Source organism: Macaca nemestrina, chromosome 1, assembly GCF_043159975.1.
Source record: "Macaca nemestrina isolate mMacNem1 chromosome 1, mMacNem.hap1, whole genome shotgun sequence".
NCBI classification, from domain to species: Eukaryota; Metazoa; Chordata; class Mammalia; order Primates; family Cercopithecidae; genus Macaca; species Macaca nemestrina.
Window position 1 is genome coordinate 215757767 of NC_092125.1, and position 22582 is coordinate 215780348.

At 50.7% G+C, this 22582-nt stretch overlaps 1 protein-coding gene across 4 annotated transcripts in view; it reads right to left on the bottom strand.

The window, feature by feature from the left end:
- Positions 1-22582, bottom strand: part of LOC105483134 (immunoglobin superfamily member 21) — a 328288-nt gene that overhangs the window by 87747 nt on the left and 217959 nt on the right. For all 4 annotated transcript variants that reach the window (XM_071099451.1, XM_071099458.1, XM_071099450.1 and 1 more), the window contains exon 3: positions 425-546. In XM_071099451.1, coding sequence (XP_070955552.1) covers positions 425-546 — 122 coding nt within the window. The remainder of the gene's footprint in view (positions 1-424; positions 547-22582) is intronic.

Sequence of the window (22582 nt, forward strand, 5' to 3'; positions counted from 1 at the left end):
GCTTTGGCCCTTATGGCCTTGGAACCCACAAGAAACAGTAGAACATGTTGTATGAGCTTCCAAGCCAGGCAGAACTGCCTCACCGCCCAGCGGTCTCATTGCTGCCTGTGTGACTTTAGGCCCATTGCTCACCCTCTTTGGGCCTCAGTATCTCAACTGGAAATAAATGGAGTTTGGAAAACCACCTTCCAGGACTGTTGGAGGAGCTGGCAGAGGAGCTGGCCTGGCCCTCTCCTGCCTCTTCCCTCCAGGGGATGTCCCTCCAGGGAATGAGTCCCACTTCCACAAGGGGAGCCCCCGGTTCTGCCTTCCAAGCCCAAGAGCACCAAGCGATTGATGTGAAAGGGCTGGAGAACTGCCCTCTGCTCCACTCTGCATCCCTCCTCCCTTCCCCCGCTGTCCCCCCGCCACCACAGGCCCTCACCTCACAGTGGACTGGTACACCAGGTCCTCTCGCTTGCGGTAGTTCTCCATGTGTGAGTAGTTGGTGGAGAACATGGCGTCAAAGGTGAAGATCTTCTGCTTGATGGTGCCGCCATCCGTCACCTGCCACAGAGCACAGAGATAGCCACCTGTGAGTGCTCAGCCAGCCCTGGTCACCCCTTTCTCCAGGACACTGAGAAGATGCAGGCAGGAAGCTCAGAAGAAGGACAGCCCCCATCCTGAGAATAAGGTAATCACCGAGGGCTTCCTGGAAGCAGTGATGTTTAAGTTGTCTCCTGAAGGAAGAGTAGGAGCCAGCCTGGCAACAGGTGGGAGTTTTCCAGGCAAAGGAAACAGCAAAGGCCCTGCGGCAGAAAAGAGCAGTGTGTGCTCAGGGGAAGCTTGCTGCCTTCGCAGCACCTGGAGCAGAAAGGAAGTGGGATGAGAAGAGGCTGTGAAGAAAAATGTGGGCCAGATCATGAAGAGTCTCCACCGCAAAGGAGCTCAGCTTCTCCTGAAGGCAGTGGTCCCCGGGGCCAGGCTTAGATTTGATTTACAAGCTCCACTGGCTACAGATTGAGGACGAATCGAAAGGGGCAAGACTAGAGGCAGGGAGCCCGGGAGGAGGCCAGGAATCCAACATCTTGGCATGGGTGATGCAGAAGGGGACAGCGTGGGGCAGTTGCCCTCCTCTTGGGCTGGGCCAGGAGGGAGGACATGAAGTCCCCATTTCACCTAAAAATGCGGAAGTGGGAGAAGGCAGAGAGGTGGTGATGAAGCCAGCGCTGGAAGCCCAAGGCTGCCGGGCTCTCCCGCTGTTCACGGCTGATGGAAAGCGAACCCAAGCATCCCGTGCCCTCAGCTGCCGCCCACCCGCCTCCCCACATCTGCGCTGCCTCCAGCTAATGAAAGTGTTACTCCACAAAGCAGCAAGGTATGTGTTGTCACTGTTTCAATTATTTATCTGTTTACTCGGCTGCAGTTTTCCGCTTGTCTCAGCAACTCTATTATAGACTGGGAGCTTGCAGCCTCTCGCAGCTCAGCTGGGCTCCACGCTAACAGCCTGCAATGAGGAGGCCTCATGCCTGGGCCTCGAGAAGTGGAATTAGCTCCCTGCGGCTCTGCGTGGTGGAGGCAGCGGGGAGGGGGGCTGGGAGAGGGGTGGCTAGGGACGGGTGTCTCCAAGGGGCTGGGCTGGGGGCATGCTGAAAGCAGCTTCCCAGGCAAAAAGATGAGGATTGGAGTGTGAATCTGTCCCCCTGTCCCCTGCCTGGGAGTACTGGCCCTGGACACAGCTGGGCTCCTCTCAGCACATAGGTACCCAAGCTGACTTGGACCACATCTCTCTGGCCTAGGTGGTGTTGCTACTGGTTTAGGAGAGACTCCATGCATCTGGCCAGCATTGGTTGAGCACCAGCTGTGTGCAGACACAGGCTACATCTGTACCGGTCACTTTCCGTAGACTGCAAGCTTTGCAAAGAGTAAGGTGGCCTCTGTGAGGACTGGGGATGGTTAGAACCATGAGAAGGCTTTCTCAGGCTCTGGAACCCTGAGAGGAAGTGGCAGTGAGATTTCCCAGGGCCACGGCTTCTCCTTACCCCTCCATAATCCCACACCCCTCCTGTCTCTGTCGGGACTTAGTGACATGCACAAGTGTCACTTTCTTCCCTTCTGAGGGCGTGGCGCTTTCTGACCATGTGCAGAGGGGAGACAGAGGACCACTTCCTCTCACCGGCCGCTTCTGCACCACAGGCCCAGCTTCTGAACTGGAACCATGAGAGTGGAGGAAGATGAGGAGGAAGGGGACAGGAGGATTCTCCTCTCCTCTTGGGATCCATGTTTGCACTCACCCCAAGAAAGATGCCCACCCCTAACCAACCACAGCTTGACTCTGCGTCCACTGTCATCACCTAGAAAAATGTCCCTGAGCTGACTGTGTCTGGCTCCGCATGGGGTGGAGAAGAGAGTTGGCTGCACTTGGGATTAGAGCTTCCATCTCCCCACCTCCCGATGTCCCAGCCTGGGGTGGGGGCCAAGACCCTCCAGGTGCTCCTCGTTCTCCATGCACCCCCTTCCCATCCCCGCCTCTCCCGTTTGACTTCTATAGAGCCACCAAAGTACCTTTAAAGCAGGGTCTTTTCACTTGGGGGGGGTGATTTTGCTCACCAGGGGACATATGGCAAGCTCAGGAGACATTTTTGGTTGTCACGACTGGGGAGGAGAGGTGCGGTTTGGTACTCTTGTGTAGCCGGTAGAGGCTAGGAAGCTGCTGATGATCTCACAATATCCAGGACCGCCCCCTGCCCACCTCCCGAGAATTATCTGGCCCCCAAATGTCAACAGTGCCCAGGTGGAGAAACCCAGCTTTAAGCCCATTGCATTGTGTGGCCGTACCAGGTCCCTGGGAACTGAGCTGAATAGACAAGAATGTTCCCATGTTGCAGGTAAAGAAACTGAGGCTTGGAGAGGCAAAATGAGTCAGCTGAGGCCCCACACTAGGTTCCTGACAAGTGTCTGGCTTCCAGACCAGAGTTCACATCCCATCGCACCAGGCTGGAAGAGGCTGAGAGTGAACTGAATGCCTCTCAACGTTCCTTTCCACCTCTGGTGGCCGGGCTCATTAGGAGAAAGGATGTCAGAATCTCAGTGGAGGTGTGAGGATTTTTCCTCCCAAAGTCATACAGCGGAAGGCATCCTGCCCGTTTAACTGGCAGCCCGTCTTCTGGCCTTGCCTCTCTTCAGGTACTGCTTTTTTATCTCCTCCTAAAATGCGGCAGCCCTTATCGTCCCAATCTCAAATTTCACTCCATTTTTTTTTATTACACAAAAGAGAAAAAAATCTGTCAGTAAAACTGTCTCCTCAAATTTATTCGCCGAGACTGAGGGTTTTATTACTAGGAAAATACACCCTCACCCCACATGTCCACACACACACCCCCCCCCCCCCCCCAGATAAAGCGCTGAAGAATTATCCGAGTCGTAAATCGCTGTTTCAGGCCAAGGGACAGGGGAGTTTCAAGGACGAGCCTAGTTTTCCTTTGGTTTTATTTACATCTGTTTCTCTGGGGCTGTGTCTGGCGCCTCACTGTCAGCCGGAGGAGTAAATAACTGCTTCTGTGAAACCTGCTTCAGGCAGCTGGAGACAAGTGCTTATCTCCGCTGCAGCATGAGGGATCTGGAGGGCAGGCCCCACTGTCCCAGCTCTCTGTGGTACACACTCCCTCCTCCCTCAGCCTCCCGGAAGGTAAAGGAAATGGGAGACTCAGATACGCTCAGGTCCCAGGCCAGCGGGCGAGCAGCTATTTGCAAGGATGTTATTCTGTGGTTCTTGGTGGTTAGAGGGCCCAAGAAAGAGGCCAGGTGGGAGTGGGGGATTAGTACATGCTGTGGACAGAAGGTGTGGTGGGTGTGCTGGAAGATACCTCGCCTTTAATTCTAGAAACATTTCTCCACACCTGAGACATACAAGGGCAGTTGCAGCCTCACGGCAGAGAAGGAAATACATTTCAGACACGGTCGCAGTCCATTATGACCTTATTCACAAGAGGTACACAGTCCACAATTAGCTGAGGTTCCAGAGTCAGTAAGATAATGGCTGCAGCAGCAACAGGTTAATTACCAAGTGTTATCCAGTGATGTTTTGATGCTTCTGAAGGAGCCAAGAATCCCCTTGGAGGGAGGGGTGATCATGGAAAGCTTCCTGGAGGAAGTAGGCTTTTTTCGGGGAGTGCTCGGTCCTAGGCTGACTCTTTCTGCCTATGGGAGGCTTTGGAGCATGAAGCAAGGCTGATTTCCTCCATCCCCAGTTGACTGTTTGATTTTGGTTCCTAATTTTGTGCTCTTGAAGAAGTCATTTCACCTCCCCTACTCTTAGTGTCCTCATCTGTGAAATGGGGATAAGGCAACACTCCTCCCTGTGAGGATTACATGAACCTAGTAGAGTTCCTGGTGGGTGGGAAGTGCTCACTCATGGGGTATTTTCACGAGCACTCACGCTTTTCTGGACCATCTCTTTTTCTGTGTCCCTCCCCACCCTCCAGACCTCTTTCTGTCCATGGGGCTGGAGAGCAAACTGTCTCTTGCTAAAATGCCAGAGGATGTGAAATTCAGTAAATGAAAGAAGGGAGCCCACACCCAGATAGGGAGGCAGGTGGGAGGTGCCAGAAGGCTGGCTTGTGTCTATAAGGAGTGGGGTGCAGAGAGCAGGGACCGAGAATTTGCTAGTAGTCATCATAGCAGCTTCAAAACAGAGTGCAGGGATGCCCTGAGTGAGTACCTGGAGGCAGGCAGGTCTCATGGGCTCTGAGAGGCTCCCATGGTGCCAGTGGGCAGGGACCACCAGGTCAGGGCAGACCAACAACCGCAGAGCTGACAGGGCAGGCAAGGTAGGCCAAGCCCTGAGGATGTGTGGGTTTGCCTGGCCCCAGAGCGAGAGGCACTTCTGAAATGAATCATTTCATTCACTCCATATTCAACAGACTTTTGTTGAACAAACAAACAGGTCCTTGAATATGAGCTACTCCTAGAACATAAACTCTATGAGGATGGGTGTTTTTGTTTCTGTTTTTGTTTTGGTTTGAGATGGAGTCTTGCTCTGTCACCCAGGCTGGAGTATAGTGGCACGATCTTGGCTCACTGCAAGCTCCGTCTCCCAGGTTCATGCCATTCTCCTGCCTTAGACTCCCAAGTAATTGGGACTACAGGCACCTGCCATCACACCCGGCTAATTTTTTTTGTATTTTTAGTAGAGACGGGGTTTCACCGTGTTAGCCAGGATAGTCATGATCTCCTGACCTCGTGATCCACCCACCTCGGCCTCCCAAAGTGCTGGTATTATAGGCGTGAGCCACTGTGCCTGGCCGAATATGGGGTCTTTATCTGTCCTGTTCATTGCTTTGTTTCCAGAGTTTAGCAAATGGCACTTGCTCAATAAATATCTGCTGAAGGAATCAATGAGTGAATGAATGAGTTGAGACCTTGCCATGTGCCAGGCACTGGGAATACCATGAAGAAAAGGGAAAAGGCCCTTGCTGCTCTGCGATAGACTGGCCCCAGGACAGCCTGCTGTGCCTGGACCCTGATCTGTCTGGGACTCCCTGGTAAGAGTAGTCTGGCCCAGGTGGGACAGTGGCCTCAGACCACCCCCGATGTGAGGCTCCAAAAGGAACCAGCAGGGTTTCTCTTTCTTAAAGCTCCCAGCATTAATTGTATTCTGTGCAGGAAAGCATCCTAACCCTGCAAAGGGTACACCTGGACCAGACAGAAGAAGCTGTGCATGTAGTTATGCAAAAGAATCTGCATCCTAATCAGTGCCTACACAGGCTGAGTGTCCCCCAGCCCTCCTTTCCATTGTTCCTTGGAATCTTAGGACTGTAAGCTCCAGGAGCCATGTGTCCCAGAACCTAGCACAGTGCCCGGCATATGAAGGGTTGCTGAATAAGTGAACTATACCAAGAGACGTGTGTCATCATCCGCATTTGCAGACAGAGGAACCACAGCCAAGAAAAAGGCAAGTGAACTGCCCAAGGTCACACAGGTGTTATACTTGTAATAGTAAACAGCAGAGCTGACCGGTCAGCATGGGTCAGTCCAAAAGAAGAGAGCAGAAGACCTACTGTGAGGCTGGGGATATGAAAAATGTGCAGAGGCTTTTGGGGTCACATGGCTCTGGATTCAGATCTCAGCTATGCCACTCAGTTGATTGCTGGGTGATGTCGGAGGGTTCTGTGTGCCTCTGTTTCCTCATCTGCAAAATGGGAAGGATTATGCCTCCCTGTAAGGCACGTGTGTGAGATTTCAGCGCATAAGAGTGAACACACAGAGAGCCCGGGGGATTGCTTGGCATGTGGTAGTAGTAACGTGATGGAAATAATAATAGCTGGCATGCATTTGCGCCTACGCTGTGCCAGATATTGCTTGCAAACATCAACTCATGTCATCATAACAGAAAGTATTCCATCATATTAGCTATTATGTATTTTTTCTTAAGTCCAAAGTAGGGAGGTTGGTCAGGGTAGGTGGACTGCAATGATGGCAGCAGACTGTAACATAGGTTCTTAAGAACAGGTGTCTCTGTTCTCACCCATCCTGAGAGCATCTCAGCCAGGAATTCCCCAAATGACCAGCTATACTGTGTAGAAGTTTCTGAGAGGCAGAGAGCTAGGTTCTAAGCCCCAAAGGTTGTCTCTGCACTGTTCCTCTCTCTGGGACTCAGTTTCCCTAAATGTTCCATGAGGAAACTGAGGACTCTTCGCTACCCTGAATGCCCACAGTGTTCTGATTCTAGAAGAGTCAGCCTACAGACCACAGTTTCTCATGCTCCAGAGCTGCCAGACCCCACCTCTGGGCCCCGGCTGCTCCCTGACCCCAACCAGCAAATCTGGCTGCAGCCAGGCTAGGTTGCTTTACAAGTAGAGTCATCAAAACGTTGCCGGTGGACTTAGTCCAACCAACAGTGTGAAAGTCTGCCGACCGGCCTGGCTCTTTAATTTGAAAAACAAATAAGTCTCCAACTTCGGCAGCCTCACTCATGTCCCTGGGTGCCGTCATCCGAAAAAGAAAAAAAAAGAGAGGGGGAAAATATCGCCTCCCCCCACCTTCCCAACCTCCTTCTCTATGTGTTCCACAAAACCAATTACAGGTTGGAAATAGCTGTAATAAACTTGATATCCCACTTATGGGCCAATCCCGCCATGGCTGGAAAGTGTAATAGTGGCAGAGAGTGAAAACTGCTGGTGTATTTTGCTGGAGCTGTTTAAATTGCCTGCCTACATTATCCCAACTCCTCTCCAGCCGGGAAGGAATTTGCTCTCCTGGAAATGGAGCAGCTGAGGTCTCCGTGTCCAGGCAGCGTGAGAGTGTTTGCAAGGAGGGTTTTAATGAACTGTTTAGATAGAGAGGAGCGGATGGCGCCTGGGATCTTGTGTCAGCCCAGCACAGCTTCCAATCCCAGCCTGGGCAAGAGGTGCTCCCTGGCTGTAAACAGCCTGAGGCGATACCTGCCTTTCATGGTAGTATGGGGAAAAGGGCCTTAAGTTAGATAATGCAAGAGATGAATGAGGGCTAGAAAGAGACTCAGTTCTACTGTGGGTGCTTCCCTCCCTGGCTCTGGGTTCTCAGAAAAGTCACTGATTTTGAGACACTGATTGTCTCAAAGCCTCAGTTTCCTCATCTGTAAAGTGAGGGATGTTAATCAAACTCACGCCCCAGAGTTGTAAGAAATACTAAAAGAAACAAACATATGTAAAAGCATCTTGTAAAATGCAAAGGCAAGTGGACATTGCTGTTAGTGTGAATTTATTGCTCAGCTTCTGGACTGTGGGAGGTGATGAGCAAATCTAGAAACTTCTGCCATGCAACTATCACGTGGGAGTCCCTTGCTCATCTCACTTGATCCCAGGAGCCTAGCACGGGAGCTGGCACGTAGCACATGCTCAATGTGCATTTGTGGAATGAACCAGAGTCAGTGAAGGAAGGAACGGACTCCCTGTTCACTTAAGCAGATCTGCCGCCATCCCAGCCACTCAGAAAGTATGCCTAGAAAACTCCCTGCAAGACTGGGCACGAAGATGGCACTAGACCAAGTCAACCTCAGGTTAGAGCTTGAGTCCACTGGTGCCTTTGTGAGTTTTTCTATTGCTTGAGGTCCTTTCAGGAGCTGTGCTTGGTGCTGGGAGTATGGCTGTAAACAAAGCAGATGAGGACAGTGAGAAAACTTACTCATCCCTCCTAAATTTCTGAAACATGTGCTTTCCAACTCCTCCAGGGAAGCCTGAAGCCTAGGATGGGACTTCATTTTGTTCAATGTTGCATCCCCGATTATAGAACAGGGTCTGGTACTTAGAAGACCCTTGTTCAACATTTTTTTAATAGAAATGAAATTCTTTTTTTTTTTTTTATGCAAAACTCATGGCCAGAGAAGGGATGCCCTTTGCGCTGATTCCCAGTTAGGAGGTGGTGAAGTGGAGAGCTTTGAACCTGGGTCTGATTCCGAAGTCCAGACAGGAATTGGCTCAGGTAGTAGAGTTGGATTTAGTTTTGGGCAGGGGGACAAGAAAGGGAGTAGGTATTCTAGGGAGAGGACGACCAGGGCAGGGGTGTTGAGGGAAGAGGTGAGGAGAATGAAGGCGGAGAGGAAGCCGGGGAGAATGATGCAGCCGCCTGGCCGCCTGCTGTGTAGGGGGAGGGGCACAGGGTTCTTGCCTTTCTTGTTGCCATAACGACCCTGGACCACTCTTCCCCTAAACCTCCCTGCCCACCTGTTCTCCACTCTGAAATGGCTCTTGCAGTTCCTAGGCCTGGGAGCTGGGCCAGAGAAGCAGCCTCGTAGAGGGTAGGGCAGGCTGTGTCCTCCCCAAGGGGGTCTGGGGGAAGAGGATGCCAGATTCCCAAGGACAAGAAGAGGCAGAAAATCCTCAAGTCAGGTGCCACCCACCTCTCTGGGCAGCCCCTGCTCTCCCTTGTGGGCCCCGGTTTCTGGCAGGGCTGGGCTCAAGGTAATTGGCTTCCCCTGGTGTGTGTGGGAGATCCGGTTTTGACAGAGACAGCTGGTGTCATAAATTGCCTGTCTCATCTGGTTACCGTGCGATGGCAGATAGCAGCTCAGAGATGGGCCTGGGGGCTGGGGGGAGAGTGGCAGGGAGGAGAGCGGCTGCAGCTTCTTTGTGGGCCCCACACCCCACATGTGGGCAGATGCTCCTGCAAGTGTGAGGAGGTGTGTGCCACTGCTGTGAGCTGGGGCTCCAGCCCCCGTGGGTGAGCCTGCTGTGAACGAGGAAGCGTGCGTTCAATGGGGTATGGGCGTGCAGAAGTGCGTCAGTAGAGATGACTGTACAAATAGGTGTGTTTCCAGGCTGCACACGAGGCTGCACGTATGTGTGCAAGGCAAAGTAATAATGAGAATGTTCATGTGTAGTTCTAGATGTCTGCACAGGGAAGACCAGGAGGTCTTACAGGGAGTGTAAGAGAGTGTGTGCAGGCATTTTCAGGGCTGTGTGTCTGTTTGTGGACTCAGGTGTCGTGCGTGCACAATGCCTGCACCCACGCTGTAAGTGCAGTTATATACCCTGCTCCTTACTCCGGGAAAGGGTGTGTGTTTGTGTGTATGTGTAAGGGGATGAGTTTCTGGCAAATGTCAGGTCGTATCTACCAGGGCGGGGGATGTCATGCCAACTCTGCTCCCTTGCCATGTCCCATGCCCAGACAGGCTCCCACCAGTCAAACACAAAGCCCATAGTCATGACCCAACCACCTGAGCCCCCCAAACTCTATCAGACACATGCATGGGAGCTCTGAGACCTCCTTCTCCACCTCTTGTGCAGCACCCTGCTCCCCCTTCATGCTTTAGGAACTAGCAGACAGGAAGCAGGGGAAATAGAAAGGGCCTCAGATAGATGCCAGACACTCAAACTTCAGTGCACAGTGGGATCACCTGGGCCAAAGTGGGAGTGGGATTTGAATATGTCAGTTTCCTCGGAGGCCCATCCTGGAGGTTCAAATTCAGTGAGTCCTGAGTGCAGTCTTATTCTGCATTTTCAGCAAGCTTCATCGGGTCATTTGGAGACAGGGGTCAGAAACCACAGCCAGAGACACTGTCCTGAGCCCCCAGGACCACTCCTCACCAGGGCCTCTTTACAGCATTCCCAGGGGGCCATCAACTGCTGGACCCTTGGTGCCCTAGGAGGTCATTCAGAGTAGAAGCGCCCTTGACTGTCCCATTTAGGGCTCTCACCTTACAGAAGGCAAAGCCAAAGCCCAAAGAGGGGAGGGGCATGCCCGGGCTCACAGAGGGAGGCGGCAGCAGGGCTGGGAGCCAGGTGCTGGGCTCTGAAGCACATCCTCTTCCCACCACACCCCCAAATCCAGATGCTTGGAATCCAGACCCTAAAAGCCCAGGTTCACCACTGAGTGCTGAACAGCTGCAGCACCTGAGACATTCAGGTTCCTCCTTCAGACCAGGTGATCACGTCCAGCTCCTTGCTGCCTCCTCCCTGCCTCCCGACAAGTATGCTCTTGGAAAATCCCAGCGTTAGAGATAGAGTTCAGGGTCACATGGCTCACCCCTAAAGAGAGGGGCTCGGGGGCTCTTTCCCAGCTTAACAAATACCCTCCCCTCTTGTATTCTGGAAGGAGTGGGCTGAGGAGGAAGGAGGAGGGACTTATTCAGCCACCTGTGTCTCCATGACAGCCACTCTTTTTTTTTTTTTTAGATGGAGTCTCACTCCATTGCCGAGGCTGGAGTGCAGTGGCACCGTGTCAGTTCACTGCAACCTCCATCTCCTGAGTTCAAGCAATTCTCCTGCCTCAGCCTCCCGAGTAGCTGGGATTACAGGTGCCCACCACCACGCCTGGCTAGTTTTAATTTTTTTTTTTAGTAGAGACGGGGGTTTCACTATGTTGGCCAGGCTGGCTTTGAACTCCTGACCTTAGGAGATCCACCCACCTTGGCCTCCCAAAATGTTGGGATTACAGGCGTGAGCCACTGCACCCAGCCAAAAGCCACTCTTCACTATGCACCCTCAGTGTGCATTCCTGTAACCCGAGTGACCTCAGCTTCTCATTCATTCACTCACCTGTTCATTCATTCATTCACTTACCAGTTCATTCATTCATTCATTCACTCACCTGTTTGTTCATTCATTCATTCACTCGGTCACCTGTTCATTCATTCATTCATTCATTCATTCGTTCGTTCATTCATTTGTTCATTCATAAACACCTCCTGCGGGCCAGGCCTGTGGACAGAGGGGTCATCAGGGAGTCCACAGAATGGGTGAGGTGGAGGTTGGGGTCGGGAGAGAAACATTAGCAGCAGGTGCTTGGGACATGGAGTGGAAACGGCGCTGGCGTGGGGGCCGGGGAGCTCTGCCAGGGAGGGTCCAGGGCAGGCCCTGCCCAGAAGGGGACCCTGAGCCCTGCTTTGGAGGATGAAGCAGAGTCTTTGGGGCAGACAGGAGGAGAGCATGGGGGCCCCCAGGCATCAACAAGAAGGCAAGGCTTGGCCAGAGAGTGAGGGGAATTCAGGACAAGTTCTGGGGGTGCTGTGTGGAAGGGCCCAGTGTGGGAGGGTCATGGCTCACACGTGTGGAGTCTGGGTTTGGTAGTGGTTAGGTTCCGGAGTCAGACCTCTGAGTTCAAGTCAATTTGAGGTCTCCTATCTCCCTGTCTCAGTCTCCTTACCTGTAAAACGAGGATAGCAGTAGCACCACCTTCTAGGGTGGAGGATGAATCAGGTTCTTCCCTATAAAGTGCTTAGGAGGTGTCTTTCACTTGGGAGGCCAAGGCAGGTGGATCACCTGAGGTCAGGAGTTCGAGACTAGCCTGGCCAACATGGCGAAACCCCATCTCTACTAAAAAAAAAAATACACAAAATTAGCTGGGCATGGTGGTGGGCACTTGTAATACCAGCTACTCAGGAGGCTGAGGCAGGAGAATTGCTTGAACGACCCTGGGAGGTGGAGGTTGCAGTGACCCGAGATTGTGCCACTGCACTCCAACCTGGGTGACAGAGGGAGACTCTGTCAAAAAAAAAAAAAAAAAAAGGAGGTGTCATTTGCATATTACACATGCTGTAACTGAGTGCTGTTAGCTGTAAAATGCTAATAATAATGCATATTATTATTGCTATTATTTTATTGGAGGGAAATGGGGAACAATTGAAGGCTTCAAACAGGAGAGTGACCAGCTCCACTGGTATCAGAGAAATCCCCCTGGCTGCAGTGTGAATAGTAGAACTGGTGGCAATTGGGAAGAGGCATTGGGTTAGAGAGAAGAGACCACTTTTCCAGCCCTTCTTTCAGGGCTGCAAACTTGATTTTTGGATCCCACCAGTCAACAGCGCAGGTGCTAAGGGCAGGAGCTTGGCAGAGTCCTATCTGATCCCAGTATCTGTATACCTGTGTGCGAGGCTCTGGCCCACATCCCCTGCCTGTGACACCCCTTACAATCTCTCCCCGGTCCCCCGCCTGTGACACCTCCTACAATCTCTCCCCCCGTCATGCTCAGCACTCAGTCCCCGTGTTACCTCCCTGCGCTGCTGGTCAGTGGGCACACCTGTGTAGACAGGTTGTGTTCAGCAAGGGCTCATCACGGGACAGATGCCCAGCTTATACCAGTCTGGCTGACCAATGCAGTCAGAAGGGGCTGCCAGTCCTCGGGGAGGGACCTGACTGTGCCAATCTGCCCGGCCCACCCCACTCAGCAGGCGCTGTGCACAATTGGGCCTGTGTCAGCATGATTGGCCGCCGGCAGACCCGTGGCAGATCAGCGGCCTGCGCCAGCCTGCCCACCTGCTAAACAAGGGGCGGGTGCACCGGCAAACATTGCTAGGTTGGCATATCCTGTCTGCTGTAATTAACACATGGCATCAGGGCAGCCCAGCCCAGTGAAGCCTGTCTGTCCATCTGCCGGCTGTTCCTGGGAATCAGCACTTTACCACGAGCCCCAGCAGCCAGTTGGAGAGAAAGAGCACTGAGCTAGGAGCCAGGAGACCTGGGTCCATCTCTGCTCAGCCACTCACTTGTAGTGGATGCTGGGAAGCTTGCATTTCCTCTCTGGGCCTTGGCTCCCCCATCCGTTAAATGGGATGGGGATGGTTGATCTCTATGTTCTCTTCCTGCTGTTCTATGGGGGTGGCATTGGCAATAGGCAAATTCTGGGTGGCAGAATTCTGCACTTGAGGGGTTACGCTAGAGCTTAGGTGGGCCCTACTCATTGCTTCCTTCATTCCACAAAGAGTTACTGTGTCCCTACTATGTGCCAGGGATATTGCCATGAATAAGACAATGTCCCTCTTCTCCTCGAATCCACATTCTACTGTCAGGAGACAGATACCTTAAATTAAGGAAGATGGAAGAGATGTATCAGTTAGAGAGAACTGCCATGCAGACATTAACATAGGGTGATGGCTAGAAGAGATGGATGACCAGGGAAGGGCAGCCTCAGAAGGTCACATGTAAGCTGACGTCCAAATGAGTAGGCGGGGCCCCGCTTGCTTAGAAGAATCAAGTTACTTCCTGCCAGTTCTCCATGGGCTCCTCTTTATTCACTGCTTCTTGTTTGATCCCAGGGACCCCCGTCTGGATAGTGCTGTCTGCATTTTATAGATGAGGCTCAGAGATAAGCCCTAGCTTAGTTCTACAGCCTCATGTTTTCTTCCCCCAACATTTGATTATGAACATTTCCCAACATGCAGGAAAGTGTGAAAAACTTTAAGGCAAACACCCATATACCTATTACCTGGCTTCCACAATTAAAATGTGAACACGGGTTGGGCGCGGTGGCTCGTGCCTGTAATCTCAGCACTTTCGGAGGCTGAGGCAGGCAGATTGCTTGAGTGAAGGAGTTTGAGATCAGCCTGACCAACATGGTGAAACCCTGTCTCTACTGAAAATACAAACATTAGTCAGGTGTGGTGGGGGCGCCCGTAATCCCAGCTATGCAGGAGGCTGAGGCACGAGAACTGCTTGCACCTGGGAGACAGAGGTTACAGTGAGCTGAGATCATGCCACTGCACTCCAGCCTGGGCGACAGAGCGAGACTCTGTCTCAAAATAAAATAAAATAAATAAATAAATAAATAAATGCAACCATGTTTGCTTTATCGTATCTTCCCCTACCCTCCATTCATCCCTCTCGATGCAGACACACAGCCTCATTTATTTGATGATTTCCAAAGTGAGCTGCAGACACCCGTACAGTTTACACCTAAACCCTCTATTTAGAGTTCAATATTTATTTACAATTCCTTTCCTTTTGAGGTCAAATTTACATATAATGAATTGCACACATCTCAAGAGTACCTCTCAGTGTTCTTTTTGAGTGTTGGCAAATGCATGCACCAGTGTAAGCTGAGCCCGTCTCAGGATGCAGAATACTACTGTCACTCCAGAAAATTCTCTCCGCTCCTTCCCAGCCAAACCTCACCCAAGAGATGATCATTATTCTGATCTGTTTCTCACATTTTATCCTGTTCTAGAATTTCGTATCAACGAATTATACGGTACGTAGTTTCCAATGAAGGCTCTTTTCTCCCAGCATCATGTTTTTGAGCTCCGACCCTGCTGTGTGTGTACCATGGTTTATTCCTTTTAATCACTGAGTAGTATGCCATATCAAGGAGACACCACGTTTGTTTAGCTGTTCTCTTGTTAAAAGGCACCTGGACAGTTTCCAGTTGGGCTCTGCTATGCTTCAAGCTGCTAAGAACATTCTTACACAAGTTTCCTTTTTTTAAAAAAAAAGATCACATGTTTTCATTTCTCTTGCTACTACTTTGTTTGACAAAGCGTCAGTTAATCCAACAAGGCTTCCCTGAGCACCTACTATGTGTCAGCCCCTGTGCTAGACATAGAGGTGAGTGAGTCTCAGCTAGGGCAGGGGAGTTTGGCCTCCAAAGGCCCCACGCAGGCACAGAGCATCAGAGTGGACAGGAGGGCCTGCCAGGACCAAGTGCTCTGTGCCTGGCACTGTATTTCATCCTTGCAACAGCCCCACGGGATTCATGTTGTGGCCCCAATCTTCAAAGGAGGCAACCGAGGCCAGTGTGATGGAGTGATCTGCCCAAGACAAGAGGCAGGAGCTGGGCCTCAAATTTGGGGTGACTCCAGCCTTTGTCCTGCACGATGCAGGGGTGACATCTTTTCTTGGTTCTGCACAATGCAGAAGCAACAGCCCAGGGAGGCCAGGCGATCTATTCAAGGCCACCGGGCAGTAGGGTGACAAGAACATGGGTCCCTGGGTCTCTCAGTCCCGGCTCTTTCCCCAACACCATCTTGGAGACTTCAAAAAAGGTCTACACATTTGTTGAACCAGCATTTATTTACAGAAATCGGACTGGGAGAGCTGAGTTATATAAAAGTCCTGATAATTTGTATGTATGAGTGTCGTTTTGTGTGACCCATCCAACTTGTCCCTTGCACCTGCTAATCCAGGACCTCCAAGTGATGGCCCCAGGAGCCAAGTTGTGAGCCCCTGGCAGGCTGTGGGAAGGCTGGGACCAGTGTTGAGACAGGAAGTCTATGCAGGTCCAAGTCATCTAATTAAAAACAGAAACCCCAGTGTAGATGAAATTAACACAATCTGCAGGATAGATTTGGCCCCAGACAATGGCTTGTGCCCCCAGCTCTCAGCAAATGAAGAAGGTGATGATAATGAGAGGAAGGAATGTGTTGGATGAAAGATGGCACATATTCTTTGAGATTCCTGCATTGAGAGATGGTGGGTTGGCGGGGGGCTGGGGTGGTCTATGATCTCTCCCTTTGAAACTAGATATGTTTGGAGACTGCTTTGACCAGTGAAATTGGTGGACATCACAGACGTGTGCCAATTTCCAAGCCCAAGCCTTAGGGGCTGGAAGCTTCCATTCAGGGCTCTGGGAACAAGCACATCTTGAGCTGCTGCTTAAGACATCTGATTGTGGCGTTAGAGAGATCACCTGGAGAAGGAGGGGGACCTTGCTAAGCCAGCCTTCCAGCCATGCCTACAGGTGGGTAAAGCTGCCTTGACCCCTGCAGACCAGATCAGCTACCCACTGAATACTACCAAGTAATCCCAGTGGACAACAGGGGAAGCATTAGAATTGCTCAGCCAGAGCAGTGGTCAACTTCTTGCCAAGGAGGAGCCCTGTTTAGCACCCACCTGTGCAACAGGAAGTGTGAATGGAACTTCCATCTGACTGTTACAAGGCTCTATTTGACTGAAGCCATTTGGGTTGGGGGAAGAATGTTGTGTCAGGTAGGGTCCAGCAGGAAACAGATGTTCCATGAAAAGATCATAAATAAGGAGACCTTAATTCCAAGATGATTTACAAAGATATGGGCAGAGTTGAGGAATTCCAATGAGGCATGAGGCAGCACTGGGGCAGGGACCAGTGGGGACTGAAGTACTCTTAGGAGAAAAGGGAAGGGGGCAAAGGAGTGGGGGGTCTCCCTGAATCCAAGAGAGCAGCAGCTGAAGAAGAATTCCACCCAAGAGCTTGAGTGGAGGGACCCAGGGTTCCCACCGGGAGGAGCTGGGGAATATTTGACCACATTTCCATCTGGCTTCCTGTCTCCTGCAGGTGTCTCCCATTGGCCAAACCCAACTGGAAGTTAGCAGACATGGAAACCACCCGCACAGGTCATCCTCGGGCACAGAGAAGGATGGGGAAGGTAGGAGCAGGTCTAGATGGAGGGTCTAGGGAAGATGTGCAATGGAAGGACAGATGACACAGACTTTAGTCCAAGAATCTAAGGGGTTGGGGTTGAGCAGACACCAAGCATGGGAGGTTTCCGTGAGCCCTTGTTCTCATTTTGCTGTCCCATAGTTGGGTGAAGTGAGATCCCTTTCCCCACTGCTCCCCCATCAGACAGTTCCAGGTGAGCATGGGAAGAACAGCATTGTCAGAGAGAAGATCCCATTAAACTGCCATGTGTCTTCTTATGGCTGCCACATGTCTGATCACCAAGACACTCCTGGTGGGAGAGGGAGCTGGGCCCACCTCTGCTTCTCATCACAGCCAGGCTCCATGAATGGGACGGGAGGTTGAGACGGGAAGGCCAGTTCTCCATCCCCTTGGCTTGGGGAGTAGATCCAAGCTGGTCTTTCTGGAGGTTTGGTTAGGGGAATGGAGACGCCAAGCCCCAGCTTAGATCCCTGGGTCAGGACTGCGTCTCAGATCTACTCCCAGTGTGGTTTCCCAGGGAAGAGCATGAGCGCAGCTTCTAACTCTGCCCAGAGCCTGCAAGAGCTGCACGAAGACCTGTGCCTACAAGGGCTCTGCAGTTGGTTTAAGACTCTATTGCTGAAATTTGAAATTTGTAATCAGTTTTTAAAAAGAGGTCCCTGTTTTCATTCTGCATTGGGCCATACAATTTGGGTAGGTAGCCACTATTTTTTTTTTTTAAAGACAGAATTTCACTCTATAACCCAGGCTGGAGTGCAGTGGTGCGATTTTGGCTTACTGCAACCTCTGACTCCCAGGCTTAAGTGATTCTCTTGCCTTAGCCTCCCCAGTAGCTGGGATTACAGGTGCATGCCACCACATCCAGCTAATTTTTATATTTTTAGTAGAGACGGGGTTTCACTGTGTTGGCCAGACTGGTCTTGAACTCCTGACCTCAAGTGATCCACCCACCTCGGCCTACCAAAGTGCTGGGATTACAAGTGTGAGTCACCATGCCCAGTCATTAGGTGGCCAATTCTAATTCTAAGCATGGAAGAGATCTCTAAGCCTTTCCTTGGCCTGACTCCTTTGTCTAGATCAGTGGACAGCAAACTTTTTCTTTAAGAGGCCAGATAGTGAATATTTTAGGATTTGCAGGTTACATAGCGTCTGTCACAATTAATCAACTCTGCTCTTATAGTATGAAAACAGCCCCAGACAATCCAGAAATGAATGGACATGACTGTATTCCAGTAAAACTTTATTTACAAAAACAGATGGTGGACCAGATTTGGCCAATGGGCCAGAGTCAGGCAACCCCTGGACTAGATTATAAGCCCCTCTTTTCCTCATCTACCTGTCTGATTCTGGCTCATTCTTTGTGACTCAGGTCAACAACTTTTCCTAATCTCTCCAGGAGGAATTCAGTTTCTCCTCTTCTGCCCAACCTGACCGAAACCTGCACACATTTACTTATTGAGCCCAAGCTAAGAGGCTAGCTTTGTGATAGGCACAAGGGCTGGAGTGTTGAGCAAGAAGGTGTGGTTATAACCTTCATAGGCCTTTGTCGTAGATGCCTGATAGTAGCTGGCTATAAACTGCGGAAGGATAGGGGCTGGAACCATTTTGCCCCACACTGTATCTCCAGTCCTAGTATAATGGGGTAAAAAAACAAGTTAGCCAGTACCCAAACACACTGCCATACATTACAATTCTTTCCTTCTAATTGGACCGTGTGAGCCCCTGACTCATCTTTGACTTGGTAGGTGTCTTTACCAGAGAGGCTGGGTGATTTTCCATGAAACATAGAGCAGCAGACTAGTGGCGAAGCTGGAATTCAAACTCCCAGGCCAGGTGCATTTCAGCCACACCCAGGAGTTAGACTTAGGCAGTGGGGTCCTAATAGAGTCTGAGAGGTAGCATGGGCAGCTCCTATCTCAGGTCCCAGTGAGAGCTGTGAGCATGTTTTCCCTCCCACCTCATCTGCAGGAGGCCTGGTTTATTTCCTTTGGGAGAGAGGAAGTTTAAGAGTCTAGTGTTGGTTTCCATTATAAGGAAACTGTCCAATAAAAAAATCACCCAGTATATTTAAAAAAAAAAAACTTTGCCTGGCTTTAAACAAATACTTGATGTTATTACAACAACAACAAAAAATCCCATTTGCTTTTCATTATAGATCTGGTTGTGTTGTGTTTCGTTATCCCCAAACAGCGAGGACTTTATGGGCAGAGTGGTTAAAAAAAAAGTAAAGAAAAACAAAAAGAAAGAAAGAAAAGGAAAGAACAAAAGGAAAGAAAAGAAAAAGGCTGGGTGTGGTGGCTAATGCCTGTAATCCCAGCACTTTGGGAGGCTGAGGTGGGTGGATCACTTGAGGTCAAGAGTTCAAGACCAGCCTGGCCAACATGGTGAAATCCTGTCTCTGCTAAAAATGCAAAAATTAGCCAGGCATGGTGGCATGTGCCTGTAATCCCAGCTACTGGGGAGGCTGAGGCATGAGAACTGCTTGAACCTGGGAGGTGGAGGTTGCAGTGAGGTGAGATCATGCCACTGCACTACAGCCTGGGCAACAGAGCAAGACTCCATCTCAAAAAAAAAAAAAAAAAAAAAAAAGAAGAAGAAGAAGAAGAAAGAAAAAGGCAGGATTTGGAGTCAGACAATCTTGCGTCTAAATTTCAGCTCTACCACTGATTCACTGAGCGACTTAACCCATTCATTTAACTTCTGGAGGCCTCAGCCTGCTTGTCAGTAAAATGGGAATATGATGCCTCCTTCCCAAGGTTGTGGCAAGAATGAAGTGATAATGTAGTCAGTAGTTATCACTCTGTGCCATGCCCCTTTATAAGAGACAGGGACCCTGCTCTCAGAGAGTATACATTGTACTAAGAGACCAAATTAAAAAATCTAAAGAGAAAGATGGTTTTGGGTGGTGATTATTGCTACGAAGCCAAAAATGCACAGGGGATGAGGGGCAAGAAAATGATCTAGGGATTATGTTAAGAGCCAGAGAAGGCTTCTCTAAAGCCTGAATGATAAGAATGGGCCAGCCTTGGCCAAGCAGAGGTCAGAGCAACTGCAAAGGCCCTGGGATGGAATAAAGCTTGTTTTGTTGAGGGAAGAGAAAGGTGGTTGGTATGGCAGAAGTGGAGTAAGCAAGGTAGAGAGCCCTGGGCTCTCAGTTAAGAGAGCTATCTGGGATCAGATCATATAAGGTCTTAAAGGCTGGTGCAAGGAGGGTAAATATTCATCTCACTGCAATGGGAAGATATTGCAAGGTCTTGAGCAGGGGAGTAAACTGACCTGATTCATGTGTTTAAAAGATCCATCTGACTTCTAGTGAAGAAGGGATTGGAGGGCCCAGTGGGGGCAAGGAGACCTGGTCAATAACGGAGAAAGACACCAGCTCCCACCTGAGTATAAAGTGAACAGAGGCTGGACCCCTTGTCCATTCCTTTTGTGGTTTTATTGTCTCCTCCCACATGTCTCTGTCATCTGAGGGGTCTGAATGCATGTTAAAGGCCAAATGGGGAAAATTCTGGGGGAGGGGCCTTTAAAGTTAAGTGCATCTTTGAATTAAAATGCCTCTTTTGTCCAGTGGGCGAGACTGTGTCCACTGCCCCAGGGCAGCCAGGCCCCTGGCAAGAGCTGAGGGGACACACTCAACCTACTAAGAGATCCAGTTTCTTCCAAGCCACTCATTCCAAAGCTGGAAAATGGAAGAAGGGGCTGTCACAGTCACATGGGTGATGGATCTGCAGCATCAACATAATGATGTGGAGAGCAGCGATGGCAACAGTGGAGGTGCGACCGTTTCCTCAGAACTCACCTAAGGCCATGTGGTAAGTGCCATGTGTGCACCTGCTCACTGGATCCTCGCAACTGCCTTAGGAAGTAGAGCTCTTATTCCCACCACACAGATGAGGAAACCAAAGCCTGGAGGGGTGAAGTGCCTGGCCCAAGGTCATGTAGCCAGGAGGTGGCAGAGTGGGTTATATGGCCTGGCTGTGTCCCCCCCACCCCCGCCCCAGCCCCAATCTCATCTTGAATTGTAGCTCTCATAATTCTCACGTGTTGTGGGAGGGACCTGGTGAGAGGTAATTGAATCATGGGGGCGGTTTCCCCCATACTGTTCTAGTGTTAGTGAGTAAGTCTCACGAGAGATGATGGTTTTATAAGGGGAAACCCCTTTCACTTGGTTCTCATTCTCTCTTGTCTGCTGCCGTGGAAGACGTGCCTTTCACCTTCTGCCATGATTGTGAGGCCATGATTATGAGGCTTCCCCAACCACGTGGAACTGTGAGTCCATTAAACCTCTTTTTCTTTATAAATTACCCAGTCTCAGGTATGTCTTTATTGGCAGCATGAAAATGATCTAATACAGTGGGCTTGGAACTCAGGCTATGACCATTGCCACACTGCCCTGACTCTCAATGACACCCTGTTTGTCCATCACTAACCACACCCCATCCCTAGCCTCTCAAGGTGCTGTCCTCTATGCCAGCTACTCATCCATGGTCTTAGGACTTCCTATACAGAATCTCCTTGACACCCTTCCACAGCCCTGAGGGGTTTGGCTTTGGCTGAGGCCGCACAGCTGAGAAGTGGCACAGGTGGGTTTGAGTCCAAGACTGAGTCTGGCCCATCCACCCTGTTGCCCCTTCTAGAGACAGGACCAGCCGCTGATGCTCCTGGTTGATCTTTCCTGCCCACCTGGGGTGCCTAGGGGAGGGAGAGCAAGAGGAATCATGGAAACAGCCCTTGTACCTTGGGTAGGCTATCAGATGGAGGAGGAAAGATTTTCAGATTTTCAGACATAGATTTTTCTGTGCAGGGTGATCACTAGGCCAAGTTTGCTTGCGATTGAGAGGGTTACCAGGATGCAGGACTTTCAGACTTAAAATCTGGATAGGTTTAGACAAACCACACTGAGTGGAGGCCTGGGATGTGGGGCTTCCTGTGTTAAAACTGGGAAACATCCAGGCAAGTCGAAATGAGCTGATCACCTTAATTCTACATCACCCACGAAGCAGAGACAGCATTAACGGGTTGAAGTTATGGGATGACAGATACCATCAGTGTCAATAGAGTACTTTGTAACTGTCAGAGGCACTCAGAGATGGAATGGTGTGTCTACGGTGGGTGGTGAGCTCCCCATCACCAGAGGCATGTAAGCAGCAGTGAGACAATGCTTCATAGAGAACCATGAACACCCATCCTCTGCCCATAGCCCTGTGAGCAGCTGTCTCTCTGTGCTTGCCTGAGCTATTAGGACACCTTCTCATAACATTTTAGCTTCTCTTGGGCCTGCTGTCCAAAGTCAATGCCATCCCTGCTTTCTTCCATGCCTCAGTGGCCCACTAAGTGAAGCCTGAAAATTACTTGCACGGTCAGGTAAATATTACAGCAGTCAAAGGTGCGGCATCAGTGGGGAGAATGATGTGTAATTTGCAGAAATGCTACCAGTGCATCAAATCACACATTCAGCTGGCTCGTAGGGAGGAGAGTGAGTGACAGCCTCAATGGCACCAGTTTGGGTAGTTTTCTTTTTTTTTTTTTTTTTTTGAATCTCTGATGGACACTGATGTGAAGGAGGCTGAAGAACCCCCCCTCCACTGGTGGGATCTGCACGAAGGGCAGGAAGCCCATTGTCACGGAGCCCGGTCGTTTTCAAGGCAGCTGACATGGTCACCTCCATGGCCTTGGTCAGAAATCTGGTCTCTAGTTAACGGTAGGCTCTGAGTACACAAGAAGAGTCCTGCTGCAGGTGCTCTGCACAGGGAAGGAAGCCGCATGTATTGGACACCTCTCACCCAGGTGCCAGCTTGGTGCTCATGTGCCCTCTCCCTGAGTTCTGACACCAAGGGCTCCCTCTTGCATGAGGCTGCCCTGGAGAGGCATGAAGCAGGACCAGATGCCGAGTGTTGGCAGAACCTTGCAGGGCATAAGTCACCCAGGGCCGCCCCCATCCGCTGCCCATTCTCCCTCCCCAGAATATCTGGGGCTTGGGAAGGAAACCATTATA